The sequence below is a fragment of the Neolamprologus brichardi genome, chromosome 10 (genome assembly GCF_056152115.1).
Source record: "Neolamprologus brichardi isolate AB-2024 chromosome 10, ASM5615211v1, whole genome shotgun sequence".
Classification (NCBI taxonomy): domain Eukaryota; kingdom Metazoa; phylum Chordata; class Actinopteri; order Cichliformes; family Cichlidae; genus Neolamprologus; species Neolamprologus brichardi.
In genome coordinates, this window is record NC_142113.1 from 12,629,690 (window position 1) to 12,643,526 (window position 13,837).

The 13,837-nt window shown below is 43.9% G+C and overlaps 2 protein-coding genes across 2 annotated transcripts in view; one reads left to right on the top strand and one right to left on the bottom strand.

The window, feature by feature from the left end:
- Window positions 1-10,659, bottom strand: arhgap35b (Rho GTPase activating protein 35b). Its single transcript, XM_006802139.3, has 7 exons — window positions 9,942-10,659; window positions 4,308-8,215; window positions 4,007-4,148; window positions 3,530-3,607; window positions 3,240-3,371; window positions 2,924-3,029; window positions 1-2,788 (listed from the first exon to the last, which is right to left on the bottom strand). Exons 2-7 carry the CDS (start codon window positions 8,019-8,021, stop codon window positions 2,377-2,379), a joined length of 4,584 nt encoding a protein of 1,527 aa, XP_006802202.1. The 5' UTR covers window positions 8,022-8,215; window positions 9,942-10,659; the 3' UTR covers window positions 1-2,376.
- Window positions 10,560-13,837, top strand: part of LOC102793688 (unconventional myosin-Ic) — an 18,918-nt gene continuing 15,640 nt past the window's right edge. The window contains exon 1 of the mRNA XM_006802140.3: window positions 10,560-10,670. The gene's annotated coding sequence lies outside the window, so the exon portion shown is untranslated. The remainder of the gene's footprint in view (window positions 10,671-13,837) is intronic.

A 13,837-nucleotide genomic window follows, 5' to 3' on the forward strand; every position in this document is an offset into this window, starting at 1 on the left:
CAATTTTACAAGATTTAATTTATTAACTATTATACAGTTCACATAAGGCCTTCATCTTCAAACACTATTCTCAGTCAGACAAATTCCATGGTTTGCTTCTGGTGCACAGTACATCAACTTTCACGTTGCAGCTATTTTCACTTCAGTATTGGTTTTCTTCTAATTTCACGTTTTAAAACAGGGAGGGAGGCTTTCGTCCTTCTCCCCTGGTGTGTGCATGTGTGTGTATGTGTGTTTTGTATATTTTTTTTAAATCATGCACTAAACTCAGGTGGCCTCGAACCATTCACAAAATTGTAAAAATGGACTTTCAATCATTGAAATACACACTAGAAATGTTTTCTACCATTGACTAAAAGGTGGTGTCCCCCTCCCCTCCCCCCCCCAAACATACAAATAAACAACCATCATAGAGTAGTACGCACTCACTTTTTTTTTTTGCCTCAGCAGGATCTGCCGAGGATGGGCATCGAGAGCGATGCCGTAACATTTATATACTCCAGGGAATCGTGTTGTCTGGTCGGTTCTGTGCCAGGTTCAGCTGCAAGCACTGCACGGTTTGAGGAAAGCCCTCATTTTATACTCCTGACGAACAGGTAAAATGACTGACTTCCAACAGCATTGTGATCCCAAAAAGTACCAGTAATTGTTGATCCTAAATATCCATACAGTTGATCCCACTATTCTGTGGTCATAGCAACCGAGAACTACAGCAGAGCTGGTCCTCTGGTCCACATCTCTCACCTTCATTGAAAGAGACAGTGCTTCCTCTCATGGACTTAACCGTTATTAAAGTTGTTAGGCCTTCATTATCAGTGCTGCTTGTTTTCAGCGAAAATGAAGGACGATGTTGCAGCGCAAAACTAATCAACTAGAGCAAGTAAACTGCCACGGGTGCTTCCTGAACGTCTCGATCCGCAGGTACTTCACTTCCACTGGTCATTGTGTTTCAATAGCAGGACTAGCAGTGACAGTGCGTTGAGAATATTAAACCTTCAGAGTTAATAGTACATGGATACAAAGCGCTCGGTTTGATAAACAGCCACAGCAACACGTCCGGAAACCTATCATGTTTCAAGTGTTTGGTTTACGTGGACAACAGATGCTAGCATAAAATTTGCATGGATGGCGTGGCTGGGTTACACATTCAAAATGGCAAAAGTTTTCTCCTTCACTTGACCGACGGCAGGCAAAGTCTTCACTGATATTCCGACGGCCCAATCGAACTAAGCATCCCTAAATACGCCCACTCTGATCGACCAACAGCTAGAAAAGAGGACAAACAAAACGAGTTTTTCACATGGCTGGATGAATGAGGAACACGAGCGGATTTGGATTTCCCACCGACCTAAAATGGGAAACCCCCACCCACCCACACCGGATCCACTTTTTTTCCTTTTCTTTTTTTTTTTTTTTTTACAAAAAGGATCTTGTTTCACAAGCCTGTACTGATGCCACACTTGACCACTACACAAACAAACATGAACAATGAATCCGTGTGGCATTTCTTCATATTTAAACACTACACTATTAAAAAAAAAAAAAAAAAAAAAGTGCTTCAGATAAGTTTGTGGATACAAAAAACAGGTCTGATGTAAACAAAGTTTGATCTGCCAGAGCTCTGTCGTGGCAATGGGTATGGCTGTTTGAGCTGTGAAATTAAAATCACGTAAGAAAAAAAACAGTATGTCAAAAAAAAAAAGAAAAAAAGAAAAACCCCTTTTGAGGAGAAAAAACCCAACAGTGATCATTAAAGTGCATCCCTGGATGTGTTACTCCCAACCGTTCCCTTCCCTCCCATCCCCATGCTGACCCCTCAAGTAGAGCCGATGACAGAAACCCAAAAGGCAGACACAGAGGAAACTCTGCTATATGGAGCAAACTGCTGCCCAAAGGACCTACAGAGGACCAGACTATAAATCCAGTGGCAGTACTTTCAAGAGAAAAAAGAAACTAAAAACAGTTTTTACACATACTAAAAACACGGTGGCCCCGAGTCTTTCTCTTCCAGCTTGGCATAGAGGTTTCTATTTCTTTGTATTATGGGATGAGTGGTGGCTCGCTGTGACCGTGACCCCTGCCCTCCACTTCTCTGACCCGACATCAGCTCATCCAGGAGATCAGAGGGCGGAAGGAGCTTCACTGGTAATGGTAGCCTCCGCTCCGACGCACACAAGCATGAACATAATTGGCAAGTTGGGGAAGTTTCTCAGACACTTTCCATCTCCAGTCCTCATAACCTGGGTTGTCCATCATGATCAAAAATGAAATGTGCATGTGCACATTTTTTTCTTTTTTACTCTTTTTTTTTTTCTTTTAGTGTGTGTTGGTGATAAGGTCCAGCATCATCATGGGCACACATGGTTTCATTGTCTCTCACAGTGTCTCCTGTTCAGCGGGGGAATGGTGGGCGTGGGGGTGCTGGTGGAGGGGAGGGAGCAGAGACTGCAGGGGAGACTGGGGGGTGGTGGGTGGGGACTGCTGCAAGGGGCTGAAGTGAGGGGTGGTGTGAGGTGGAGAGGAGCGGTAACAAGAGTAGGCAGAGCTCCCGCCGAGGGTGGTGGTGGGCGAGGCGGGGAGGCCCCCCAGGCCGGTGGGGGAGTCGAGGAGGGGCTGGTTGTAGAAGAAGAATGCACACTGGTGGATGAAGTACTCAATGATTGTCTGGTAGGTGCGCGTGGCAGTCAGAGCATCCATGGTGGAGAAGTCTGGCCTCATGAGGGTGGGCCAGAAACAGATGGACAAGTTCTCACTGGTCATCAAGTTCACCCTGTTCAGCTGGCTCACCCTGAGAAAACACAGAAAGGTACACCGACTGATTCCTTCTCATATAGCGGAGGAGGGGTAAAAAACAAGCAAACAAAAGAAAAAATAGGAGATGACAACGCATGAAAGTGATTTAAACCGTAAACAGGGGACTTACTTGTGTAAGTGGTTCGTTACATATTTGAAGACATCATAATTCTCCTTGGGGAACCTCCTCAGGACATCCTTCATGGTATACAGCCTCTGTTCTCTGTCACTGATTTCTGCACAAACAGGATGTTTTTTTAAAGACTTCATCACACACAGTGATTTAAAGCTGAAACGTCTCTCTACGACGTCAGAAAAATGTTTGTCAAGACTAAAACACCTAAAATGGAGCAGCTCTGCCAAAACCTTCCCACCCGTTCCTTTCTAAAGAAATAATCTTTTTATGTTCTAGTAAAGACTCTCCCAGCCCAGCAGTGTTTGCTTACTGAAAGCATCCAGTAGGTCCACCTGCAGAGCACAAGGCACCAGGGGCTCAGGCAGTTCAGAGAAGAAGCTTTTGAGGCCTCCAGCAACAGTGTTTATGGAGAAGTCTTTCTCCACTAGGTCTAATCCGTGGTCTGCACAGGGAGAATGACAGTTAAAGCCCGTCAGTCGTAGCATTCATCGGGAATGAGCAATGAGTTCTGTGTCACTTTCTTCCAGTAACCCTCCTCATGTTTTGATTAGGCAGTCACATAATTACAGCTGGTTCAAACAAGTACGATGAGCAACTCACCCTGCTCAAACTGCCTCTGCATGCTCTCCATCTCCGACTTGTTGCCGCTTACGCGGTACAAACCCTCCGTATTCAGGCCTGAAGGAGAACGAGCGAAGCAGAGAAAAGGGGGAAAGACGTGGGTGGGTGTCACAGTGGGAAACAAGCAAAGCACAAACACTTCATCAGCCCCTTTGCAAACAGACGAGGCAACACAGACGCCGAAGATTAAACAGATGCTGAAGATTAAACGCACCCTAGTATTAATTTCACATTGCATTATGGTCATGAGCAGGTGCACGGGTTTAGGAACTCTGCAGGAATGTGAAGATGATTAATCACTAAAATAAATTCCATAAAAGACCTTTACCAAAAGTACAAATTAAAAACCTGATAAGTGATGAGTGCAGTGAGAATTTCTCTGAATGAAACTTTAAACACAATTAAAGGAACAGCACGAAATAAGCTGTTAATTAACGAGGAATAAAAGTCACTTACCTGTTGTCTCAATGAAGCGGACACACTTTTCAATGAAGAGAGGGATCGGTCTGTCTGGGGATACCACATTCACCAGGGGGACCCCGAAGTAGTTGCTCTCCAAGGGCTTGGGAATAGCTGGACGGGGCTTTGGTCTAGTTTTCTGCGGGAAAAAAGAAAAAGAACGAAACTCTTAGTATCTCAAAGCAATAATTACGCTGACACCAAGGTGCACTCCATGGCTTCTAACAAAATGTCCAGTCATTACACTAATTTGAAAGCTATGCAACATGACAAATGGCTTTTCTCAATAATAACACACCTTGGCTGTCCGCCGCAAGCTCTTCAGAATGTTCCTCTTCTTTGGGTCTTCGCTCTCCTCATTCACTAGACTTTCACCTTTAAGGGTCCCAAAGTCATCTTCTTTGGACTTTGGAAGAGCTCCCATCTCGTCATCACTGCCTATGAAGCTCGTGCGAAAGCTACTGAACTTGCCCAGCCGCTTAGAGCGGTCACGGTAAAGACGAGGCTTCACGCCAATTGCAGAGAACTTCCTCCTTCGTTCCAGAGAGCTGCTGTCCGCTTCGCTGTCTGAGCCGTTTCCATTGGAGTGCATCCTGTTTGAGTTGCGGATGGTGATGATTTTTCCTTGTGTGCTGTCATGTGGTACCGAGTAGATGATCTCTTCGTTGCTTGGGCGGGGTTTTGAAACGGCGTCAATGGGTTCGGCGTAGTCTGAGGGATCGTATCCCATGTCGCCGCCAGGAACCCAGGTGACAGCAGAGGGTAAGGACCGCCGATGACCCAGCGTGTCGATATATGGGTTACGGCTCATTTTTCGGAAATCGAAAGTGACGCCTGGTTTCACTCTCACTTGGGGGGGTACTTTGTTGTTCAGTTTGTTCTCAAAGTCCCTGATGTCAGATATGACGGAGATGTCACTGGAATCTAAGTCAGGCATGTTGAAGCCGCTACTGTGAGATGTGAGCGTGCCATCATAGTACGGTGGCGACGGCTCTACGTCGTCCTCGGAATCCAGGAACATAGTGACAGGACTAGGAGAGCTGCAGCGCGGGGAGTAGACATTTTCATTGGTACACGCTTCAGCGACATTATCGTACATGTGCGTGGCCTCCACGATGTTGCGCTTTTCTACTACCTCCATCAGAAACGGATGAAACATTTCTATCCTGTGGAGGCCCCCCACCACCCCCCCAGACCCACAAACCAAGCTGTTGAAGCGACCCTCAATCTCATGGGCTAGTTCCTCCCCCTGGATCAGCTGTTCACAGGCATAATCGCTGTCAGTGAGCTCTGCCTGGCTATCTCCGACTGCCAACAGCTGAATAGGGATGATGTCCTGCACCTCGCACAAGAATGCACAAAGGGTCTCCAGGGAGGCCTTTCGGGAGACCGAGTAGACTGCAATGTAGCCGTGCACTAACCTGCTCTTCCTCAAAGTGAAGGAGGCGTGGTATGAAAGCAGAGAGAGCTCTATAGCCAGCTTATGTCCACCAACTGTCTGCTCCAACAACACGGAGGTGCCGCTATTAGACATGGGCCTGCAGTGCTGATGCATTAAGAAAGGCGACAGGAGCTGCTCGGTGTCGTAGGGGTCTCCACACATTAAGCACATGACAATGCGAAGGTCTGCCTCTGGGACTGGCTGAGAGTCTCGGAGACCTGGAGGCTCAGGGAGGAGAGGTGGGGAGCTGCTACTAAAAGACGTGCTCCTCCTAATATCCAGAAGGCCCCTAAGCACCTGGTTTATTTGGGTCTCGCTTATGTTATGGCCGTAGCCCACACCGGGTGAGGCGGGGTCTAAAAAGCTACACTGCAATCTCCTTGCAAACTGCTGCCCCTGTGTTATCAAGTTTAAGGCAGTGTCACCACCTATATCAACGTATGATCCTACACCTCGTTTAGTGACTAAGAGCAGTGAAGTCGGCAGCTGTGCTAGCTGGCTATCTCTTCGGCCCAGAGTTGACTCCCTAAGTCGCTCGAGGCTTTCCACCACATAAGAAAGTGATTCTTTTGAATTATACAAACACAAACACCCATGAGGAGTGAAAGTGGGGGTGTAGAAAGAATTTACCGGAAGACGTACATTTCCGTCAATAGGTCGCAGCGTCAGTTCGTACATCTTCCCGTCTAACACATACCAGTCATCGTTTGTGCAGAGAGCTCTAATCTCATTGGCAAATTCTCTGGCTAGTCCATCCTTCCCAAGTATAACGAGGTTTATTCTGTCAGCCTTGGTGTCCCCAAAATGAGCTTTCACGTCAAAAAAGGGGTAATGGGAGGGAAAACGTGATGCTAACAGCTGCTCGATCTTAGAGTCTACGCAGTGTGGACTGCTAGGGCAGGTCTCCTTGGTGGGATGATAGACAAAGTGGATATGTTTTAATACCAAAGCATCTCTTTCAGCAGGAAGCTTCTGTAGTGCCTTGAACCTCTGCTCCTCCCCAAGAACCTCTTGGATTGCCCCCATCTTCTCCTTGCTGGGTTTAGCATCCACTTCAAGCTCATAAAAAAGCTCAGAGTATTCCAGCAGAAGCTCCTGGAAGTCTTCTTTAGCACGGTCAATGATCTCCTTCTGGTGCCGATTATAGAGATCCAGGTATTCTGGCTCCTCAAGCCACTGGTAGAACTCTTCATTCATGATGAAGCTCCGGGCCTCCTCCCAAGGTTTACCAGGTGTTACGAAAGGGGAGGAAGCCAGCCTGTGCTTAAACTCCTGCCTCATCTCCGCCCGTTTGCACTCATTGCGCAGATGCTCCAGGTGGGCATTAAAAATTTCTTCTGCTTCAGCAGTCTCCAACAGGTCAGAAGGGATTCGCTCATCTTCCATGTTGTCGATGTGAGACGTATCCTCCCATGGCGAGTCCTCCAGAACAACAAACCAGTGGGTGAAGTGTTGCTTGGACTCAAGGACTTTCTGTACCCCAGACCAGCTCAGCTGATCAATCTCATCCAGGTCAGGCACTAAAGAGCTAAGTGCTAAAGGAAGAGTGCTTACGTATATTTTTCGACGCCTCTCAATATGTTCCTGTTTCAGACGGTAGACATGCTGCTGAAAAAGTTTCTTGCATTTAGCCGTTCCCTCCAAGAAGACATATTCTTTGTACTCTGGGGAGTTGTTCATGCGTCGACTGGTGTTTAGCCAGGTTTCATTATGATTCTTTACTATACGGTTGATTAGCCATTCATAGCGATCCTTAGCAGAAGCTATCTGCTGACTCTGGAGTTTTAGGGCCTCAAAGTATGGGATGATCTTAGGCTTGCCCCTGCTCTTGTCGATAAGCTGAACCAAAGTGAGAAAGGCGAGGTCCACATTTATGTTTGAGCGTGCCGATGTCTCAACTACTGGTAGACTCTTTTTTGTGATAGCAAAGGTATGTGCATCTTTAATGTAGCGCTCTACTCCTTCGTCACATTTGGTGAGGACCAGCACAATGGGCTTCTTAGTCTTGCTCAGCTGACCATACAGGTTTGAGACAAATTTCAGCTGGTCGTCAAAGTTTCGGTTCATGCCACGGCTTACATCAACACAAAGGAGGAAGCCATCGACCTGCAGCTTACCCTCTGGCATTTGCTTTTGCTCAAAGTCTTGCTCCAGACCCAGCTGATCCGTACAGAAGTACATGAGCTTCTCTGCTGAGGCCAGCTTGGTTGCTGCTGCCCGTTTGATATAGGGCTGCATAGCAGTGCTACGGTGCGGCTGAAACGTCTGGTCATCAATGAATTCGGTCTGCTCCACAACATGCATCCTGCACTCGGGCCCCTCCTCGAGAACCCGTGACACCTCCCCCCAAAACAGGAAGTGATCATTATTGACCACTCGACCCCCAAAGTCGCTGGTGCTCAACACGGACGTGTGATCCAAGTAGAAGTCATCAGCGCTAGGACGCACAAACCTATTACACAAGCAGGACTTGCCAACCCCACATTGCCCCTTCTCTTTCTCTGTTCCGGACAAACCCACCACAATGAGGTTGTAAATGGGCGACCGCGCATCTTGCTTTTTGGCCATCATAGCCTGCTGACACTCATCCTGCCTTAAACAGGCACTGTATGAAGGAGTTCACTTGAATGTTTGTCCATAAAGTTGCTGATCTACAAAGGAGATCAGATTTCTCTTTCGTCTGCTGGGGCTTAAATTATAATAAGACAGCGCCGCAGTGATATGAGCAGACGGTTCTTTCATTCACTCGTTGCATGAATCAGATCCTGTCAAAAGAAACAGAGAACAAAAAAAAAATGAAATCAGACAAAATAAGCAATCAACCAAAAACTCATTTTGAATTAAAGGGGGGAAACAAAACAGTATGAAAGAGAATGATTGGGCAAATGTCAGACCCTTCTTCCCCTTAAGCAGCTATAATAATAAAAGTAAATATCATTATGCTACTTTAAGATGTAAAAATGTACTTGTTAATTTGAATGAGGCTTTTTTTTTTTACTTTTATCCTTCTTAACAACAGATCTATCTATAATAATAATGGAGGCACATATTAATCCATTTTGTGCTTATTCCCTTTGTTTGACAAAGACTGATGAATCCTCTCAATGGTAAATGCCACAAAGAACCCGTAACACCAACCAATACTGGTTCTCATTATTTTTAATTGATTTCAAGTTGCCCCACATCACTGCATTAATATTATATGCACACTGGCATACATCCTGCCACCAGCAAAGCATAATGAAAACAGACATATAATAACAGGAATACCAGCAATGTGGTCTCCTTGCAGGGGGGCAAACACAATCTCAAATAAGGAAGAAGGCTCATTTTTGCACATTCAATTAATGAACTGAATAAAATGGGCAAGTACACTTGACTGCACTTCATCTAAATTTTTGAATAATCTTTTATCTGATCGACAAATTTATTTAATCGACTCATTTCAGCACCGGCTGTACTGACCTCCAGAATTCCTTAAAAACATCTACAGAGGATCAAAAGATGACATTAATCCCTGGAGAAACATGTTGGGAGTGGTACTTTTTTCCCCCTTTTTGTTAAAATGACGACCTCAGCTGATCAGTGAGTCGGGTGACAAGCATTAAAATGACTATGGTGAAAGCGCCTCAGTCAACACTCTTCAGCCTAAGGGAAACAGCAGCTATCTTTAAAAGCATCTTCCCTGACCAAAAAAATGAATGAAGAGCTTATTAAACAGCCTTAGTCACACTTACCATCATTGCCAAAGGGCTACGGACTTGCTCACACCTTTAAGACACTTAATGTTACTGCCAATTTTATGGCACTGACTAATGCTTCCATTATTATTATTATTATAGCACTGATGCAATTCTGCTACAATAGTCAGCACATAATGTGATCTAAAAAAAAAAAAACATATGCAGAGGTTAATTAATGTGTAATAAGATTTCCTGAGTGAAAAAATCCTGCATTTAAAAAATACAAAACAAAAAAAGCATGAGTCATGAAGAAATATTTAACCTGCCATATGACCATGACTTCATGGTGGGGTCGGAAGCAAACATGGGCAGTCCAAACAGCTCAGCTGAGCAAGGCCTGATATCCAAATGAGCAGACAAGTTCTTTTCAAATAAAGAAAAAAAAACAACCAGCATGCCTTTACCAAAACGCCATCAGCAAAACAGCACACCAAAGCGCCCTTTTAATCAATTCCCTTCACACAACCTACTTTTTTTAAAGCTAAGATTGTGTAACCTTATATGTTCTGCAAAAGGATTAACAGTTAACACGGGCTTGAGGGTGCACAGAGAGGGGTGACCACGCCAGGCCTGCTGTCTACATAATGAAATGGCAGCGCCGGAGAGCCGGGATAGCCTTACCTCCTGCACACCGACAGACAGACAACCTTTCACGGGAATGTATTTACCCAGCTGTCTTGGGGTGTAGCACTCGACAGCTTCGCTAAAAAATAGCCAATAAAGCAGAGCGAGCACGTAGAATACATACCATTGCATTTCTCCCCCTTTCTCCTCTTGCATCTGTCAGGCCAGCTCTTGCCGCAGCCCTCGCCGCCGCCTGATGTGCATAAGCAGCCGCAGAGAATGCACTGTGGGTCGGAACTATTCGCACATGAAACCGATACCTCTACAATTTGTGCGACGTGCTCATCTGAATACAATATCCTTCACCCATGTCTGGATTTCTCCTGTTTTGTTTTGTTTTTTTCCTTGCACTAATGTTTTAACTGAAATCAAACACGGGAAAGGCAAGAAATAAATATCCCGAACAATAGAACAATCCGATTTCTGTTCCCGCAACGCTTTCTTCACCAATGCGAGATTGAGACGCGTGTTTAAAAAAAGAAAAAAAATCTACTCAGTCGTCTTCTCCTCCCGGTTCACCACGTTGCTTTTTCAATAATTATTCTGTCCATTGTTGTGCCCACATAACGCTGGGCCGGTCGCGCACACGAGACAACGGTGAGTTTGATGCAATCGCCGGTGCTGTTTCGCTTAAGAAATGCCTTCTGCTGCAACACAAACTGCTCATGTCCCGATCAATTTATGAGCAGATTGCGCGTGTGAAAGTGGTATTTCTGTCAGCTTTCCGTAATGGCGGCCCTCCTCCTCCCCGGACCTAGTTCTCCTCTTCTTTTCTTTGGGAAAACGGAGCTGTGGAGACAGAGGGAGCGGAGAGAGGGATTCTCCCAGTGGCGCCCTCACACAACTGCAGCAGGTCAGCGCTCTCACTGTTGCTAGCTCGCCACACTATGCGGAGAGGTCGTTACTGAGAAGTAATCGATTTCTCCACGTTCAGTCCGAGTATTTCGACAACACCCGCCTTACAGCAGCTCTTTAAAGTACAATGTAAACTGTTAACTAGTACGCTGCATAAAGAGGGCGTCTGCATCCTCTCTGTGAACTTTATGTGTGTAAAAGTGGTTTAATATCAGGATAAAGGTTTGTAATTAGCATACAGCAATGCTACATAAAGTTGTTGTTGGCTAGCATGCAGATTGACAGTCTGCTTTTTAGTAAGGATAAAAAGCACCACTCTTAAGTGAAAAGTTTGAACTATATAGACCAAAAAGTAAATTACTTATGGTTAGTTTTCAAAACATATATATTTTGTATGAGTTTAGATGTCAAAGTAAAGCAAAGTTGCTGGAAAAACTAACATTTACAGTTGTTTATCTTTATACCCATTTCAAAATGCACGTGTTTTAACTTTAAATGTTTCACTTTTAGCTTAACTTTTATATCCTATGTTTTTGTTGGTGTTTTGCTGTTGTTGGTGTTGGTGTTTTTTACTTTCCCCTTAATCTTTATAATGTGGCATTGTGTTTATATTGCAATATCTATTCTGACCATAAAACTTTCCCCTGAAAAACTAATACCCACATTATAATAATATTGCAACTTTACCTGTCAGTGAAATGAATTATACTCAAAATGAAAATGAATATTATTGAAAAATAAAAGCTGAACTGAAACTAGCAAACACAATGGAAACTAACCAAAAGTAAGCAGAACTGAAAGTAAAAATTCTAAATAAAATCACAATCAAACCAGTGAAAAAATATAAAACAGTAATAAAACCAATGTGCGCTGACTGTCACAGTAGCTGTGGAAAGGTTTGCTTGTGTCACACACTGTTGTCTCATTGTTATATGTGCGGTTATGAATGTTCATGTAAGATTCAGCACATTCTCCTGAGCCACTGAACTAGACTACTGTTAATCTTACAGTGCCCAACTGTAAGATTAAAGCATGAATAGCATGGATTGGACCAGTAGGAACATAACTTAGTACATTTACTCGAGTGCTTCATTAAAGTGCAGGTTTAATGTACTGTGTATTTTTCTCTTCCAGTTCTACTTTTTTTGCATGCATTTATTTGTTATATTCCGTACAATTTATCTGCAACATAATAAGTCAGCTTTAAAATAAATGGAATTGTATACATCTAACGACACAGCAGTATACGAGTGATTAAAGTCTTCCACAGCTGCAATTATCCAATAAAATAATGGCCCAATTGTAATTCTGAGAAGTCCCAGTCTCTACATAATGAGGACATTTTATTTAGGTACCTTATTTTGAATGTACAACTTGTGTACTCGTAAGTCACTTAAACTTTTTTTTTTTGCAGAGCATTTACCCAGCACAAGATTATGTTTAATTCATGTGCAGTGGTACTTTACATGTAATAAATCTGTAATAGGATGCAGGGCATGAGCCTGAAAATTGTGTCCAATGTTTTATACATCATTTTCTACACTTTTATTATTTTATTTAACTGTCTGATTCTCAGTGGCTCGCCCCAGCCTTGCTCTTCTCCTACCACTGCCACCGCCATGCCATCCCAGCAATCCAGGACACCGCTTTCCTGCTCCGCTTGCCCATATCTGACACTGACAGTCAGACCTCTGTCAGAATTTGTGTGTTAACCCACACTACAGGTCAAAATTTTGGCCACACCATCTCATTTAATGTTTTTTCTTTCTTTTTATGACTGTTTACATTGTAGATTCTCACTCAAGGCATCAAAACCATGAAAACACTTATGGAAATATGTGGTAAACAAAAAACTCAAAGCATGTTTTATGTTATAGATTCTTTAAAATAGCCACCCTTTGCTTTGATTTTACTGCTTTGCACACTCTTGGCATTCTCTCGATGAGCTTCAGGTAGACGAGTAGTCGGTCTTGAAGGAGTTCCCAGAGATGCTGAGCACATGTTGGCCGTTTTGCTGTCACTGTGCGGTCCATCTCATCCCAAACCATCTCGATTGGGTTTAGGTCGGGTGACTGTGGAAGCTAGGAGTTGGCTACTGGAACTCTGGTGACTTGCAATATGTGAGGCTGGTGACTCGGATGAATTTATCCTCAACAGCAGAGGTGACTCTTGGTCTTCCTTTTCTGGGACGGCCCTCATTTGAGCCAGTTTCGTCGTAGCGTTTGATGGTTTATGCGACTGCACTTAGGGACACATTCAATGTTTTTCAGACTGACTGACCTTTAGTTCTTAATGATGAAGTAATGATGGACAGTCGCTTCTCTTTACTTAGCTGGTTGGTTCTTGGCGTAATATGAATTCTAACAGTTGTCAAATAGGGCCTACAGCTGTGTACCAACCTGACGTCTGCACAACACAACTGATGGTCCCAACTCCATTAAGAAGGCAAGAAATTCCACAAATGAACCCTGACAAGGCTCACCTGTGAAGTGAAAACTGTTTTAGGTGACTACATCGTGAAGCTTATTGAGAGAAGGCCGAGGGTTTGCAGCGCTGTCGACAAAGCAAAGAGTGGCTACTTTGAGGAATCTAAAATATAAGACACATTTAGAGTTATTTATCATTTTGTCTTTGCTACATGATTCCATATATCTTGCTTCATATATTTGATGTCTTCAGTATGTGTCTAAAAAGTAGAAAGTAGTAAAATTAAAGAAAAACCATTAAATTGGTGTGTCCAAACGTTTGACTGATAGCGTGTATTTAACCTTCCAGATCACGTCTCTTCAGTGGTGGAGCTGTTTTGCCCTTCCAACTCACAGGTCTGCTTAATGAAGCCTCTGCCCTCAGGCTGCCCTAGCGCTTTATCAGGCTCCTGGAATTTTTTAATTGTTTAAAATAAGATGCGATACTTTATTTTTTATTTTTTATTTTTTGGTTTTTTGCAATGAACAGTGTTCATTGCAAACACCCCCAGAAAACTTACTAAGTAAACAGGGACAAAGTATGATCTGGCATTACTGAGTTTCCCAAAAGTGCACCACATAAAATTCATTTAAATTGCGACATAGTAAAGGAAACTCATACAGGAAGCCATAAGCTGGTCTGTTTTCTACAGTAAAAGTACAATACAACTCTTCCACCTTTGACAGAGGCTGACTTCAG

What these genes read in the sequence shown, in the direction of transcription:
- arhgap35b (XM_006802139.3), bottom strand. Translation starts at nt 8,021, where the DNA reads ATGATGGCCAAAAAGCAAGATGCGCGGTCGCCCATTTACAACCTCATT. An exon ending in GGACCTACTGGATGCTTTCA is followed by an intron (nt 3,030 to 3,239) that starts GTAAGCAAACAC and finishes CTGTTTGTGCAG; the next exon opens with AAATCAGTGACAGAGAACAG. An exon ending in GTAACGAACCACTTACACAA is followed by an intron (nt 2,789 to 2,923) that starts GTAAGTCCCCTG and finishes GTGTTTTCTCAG; the next exon opens with GGTGAGCCAGCTGAACAGGG.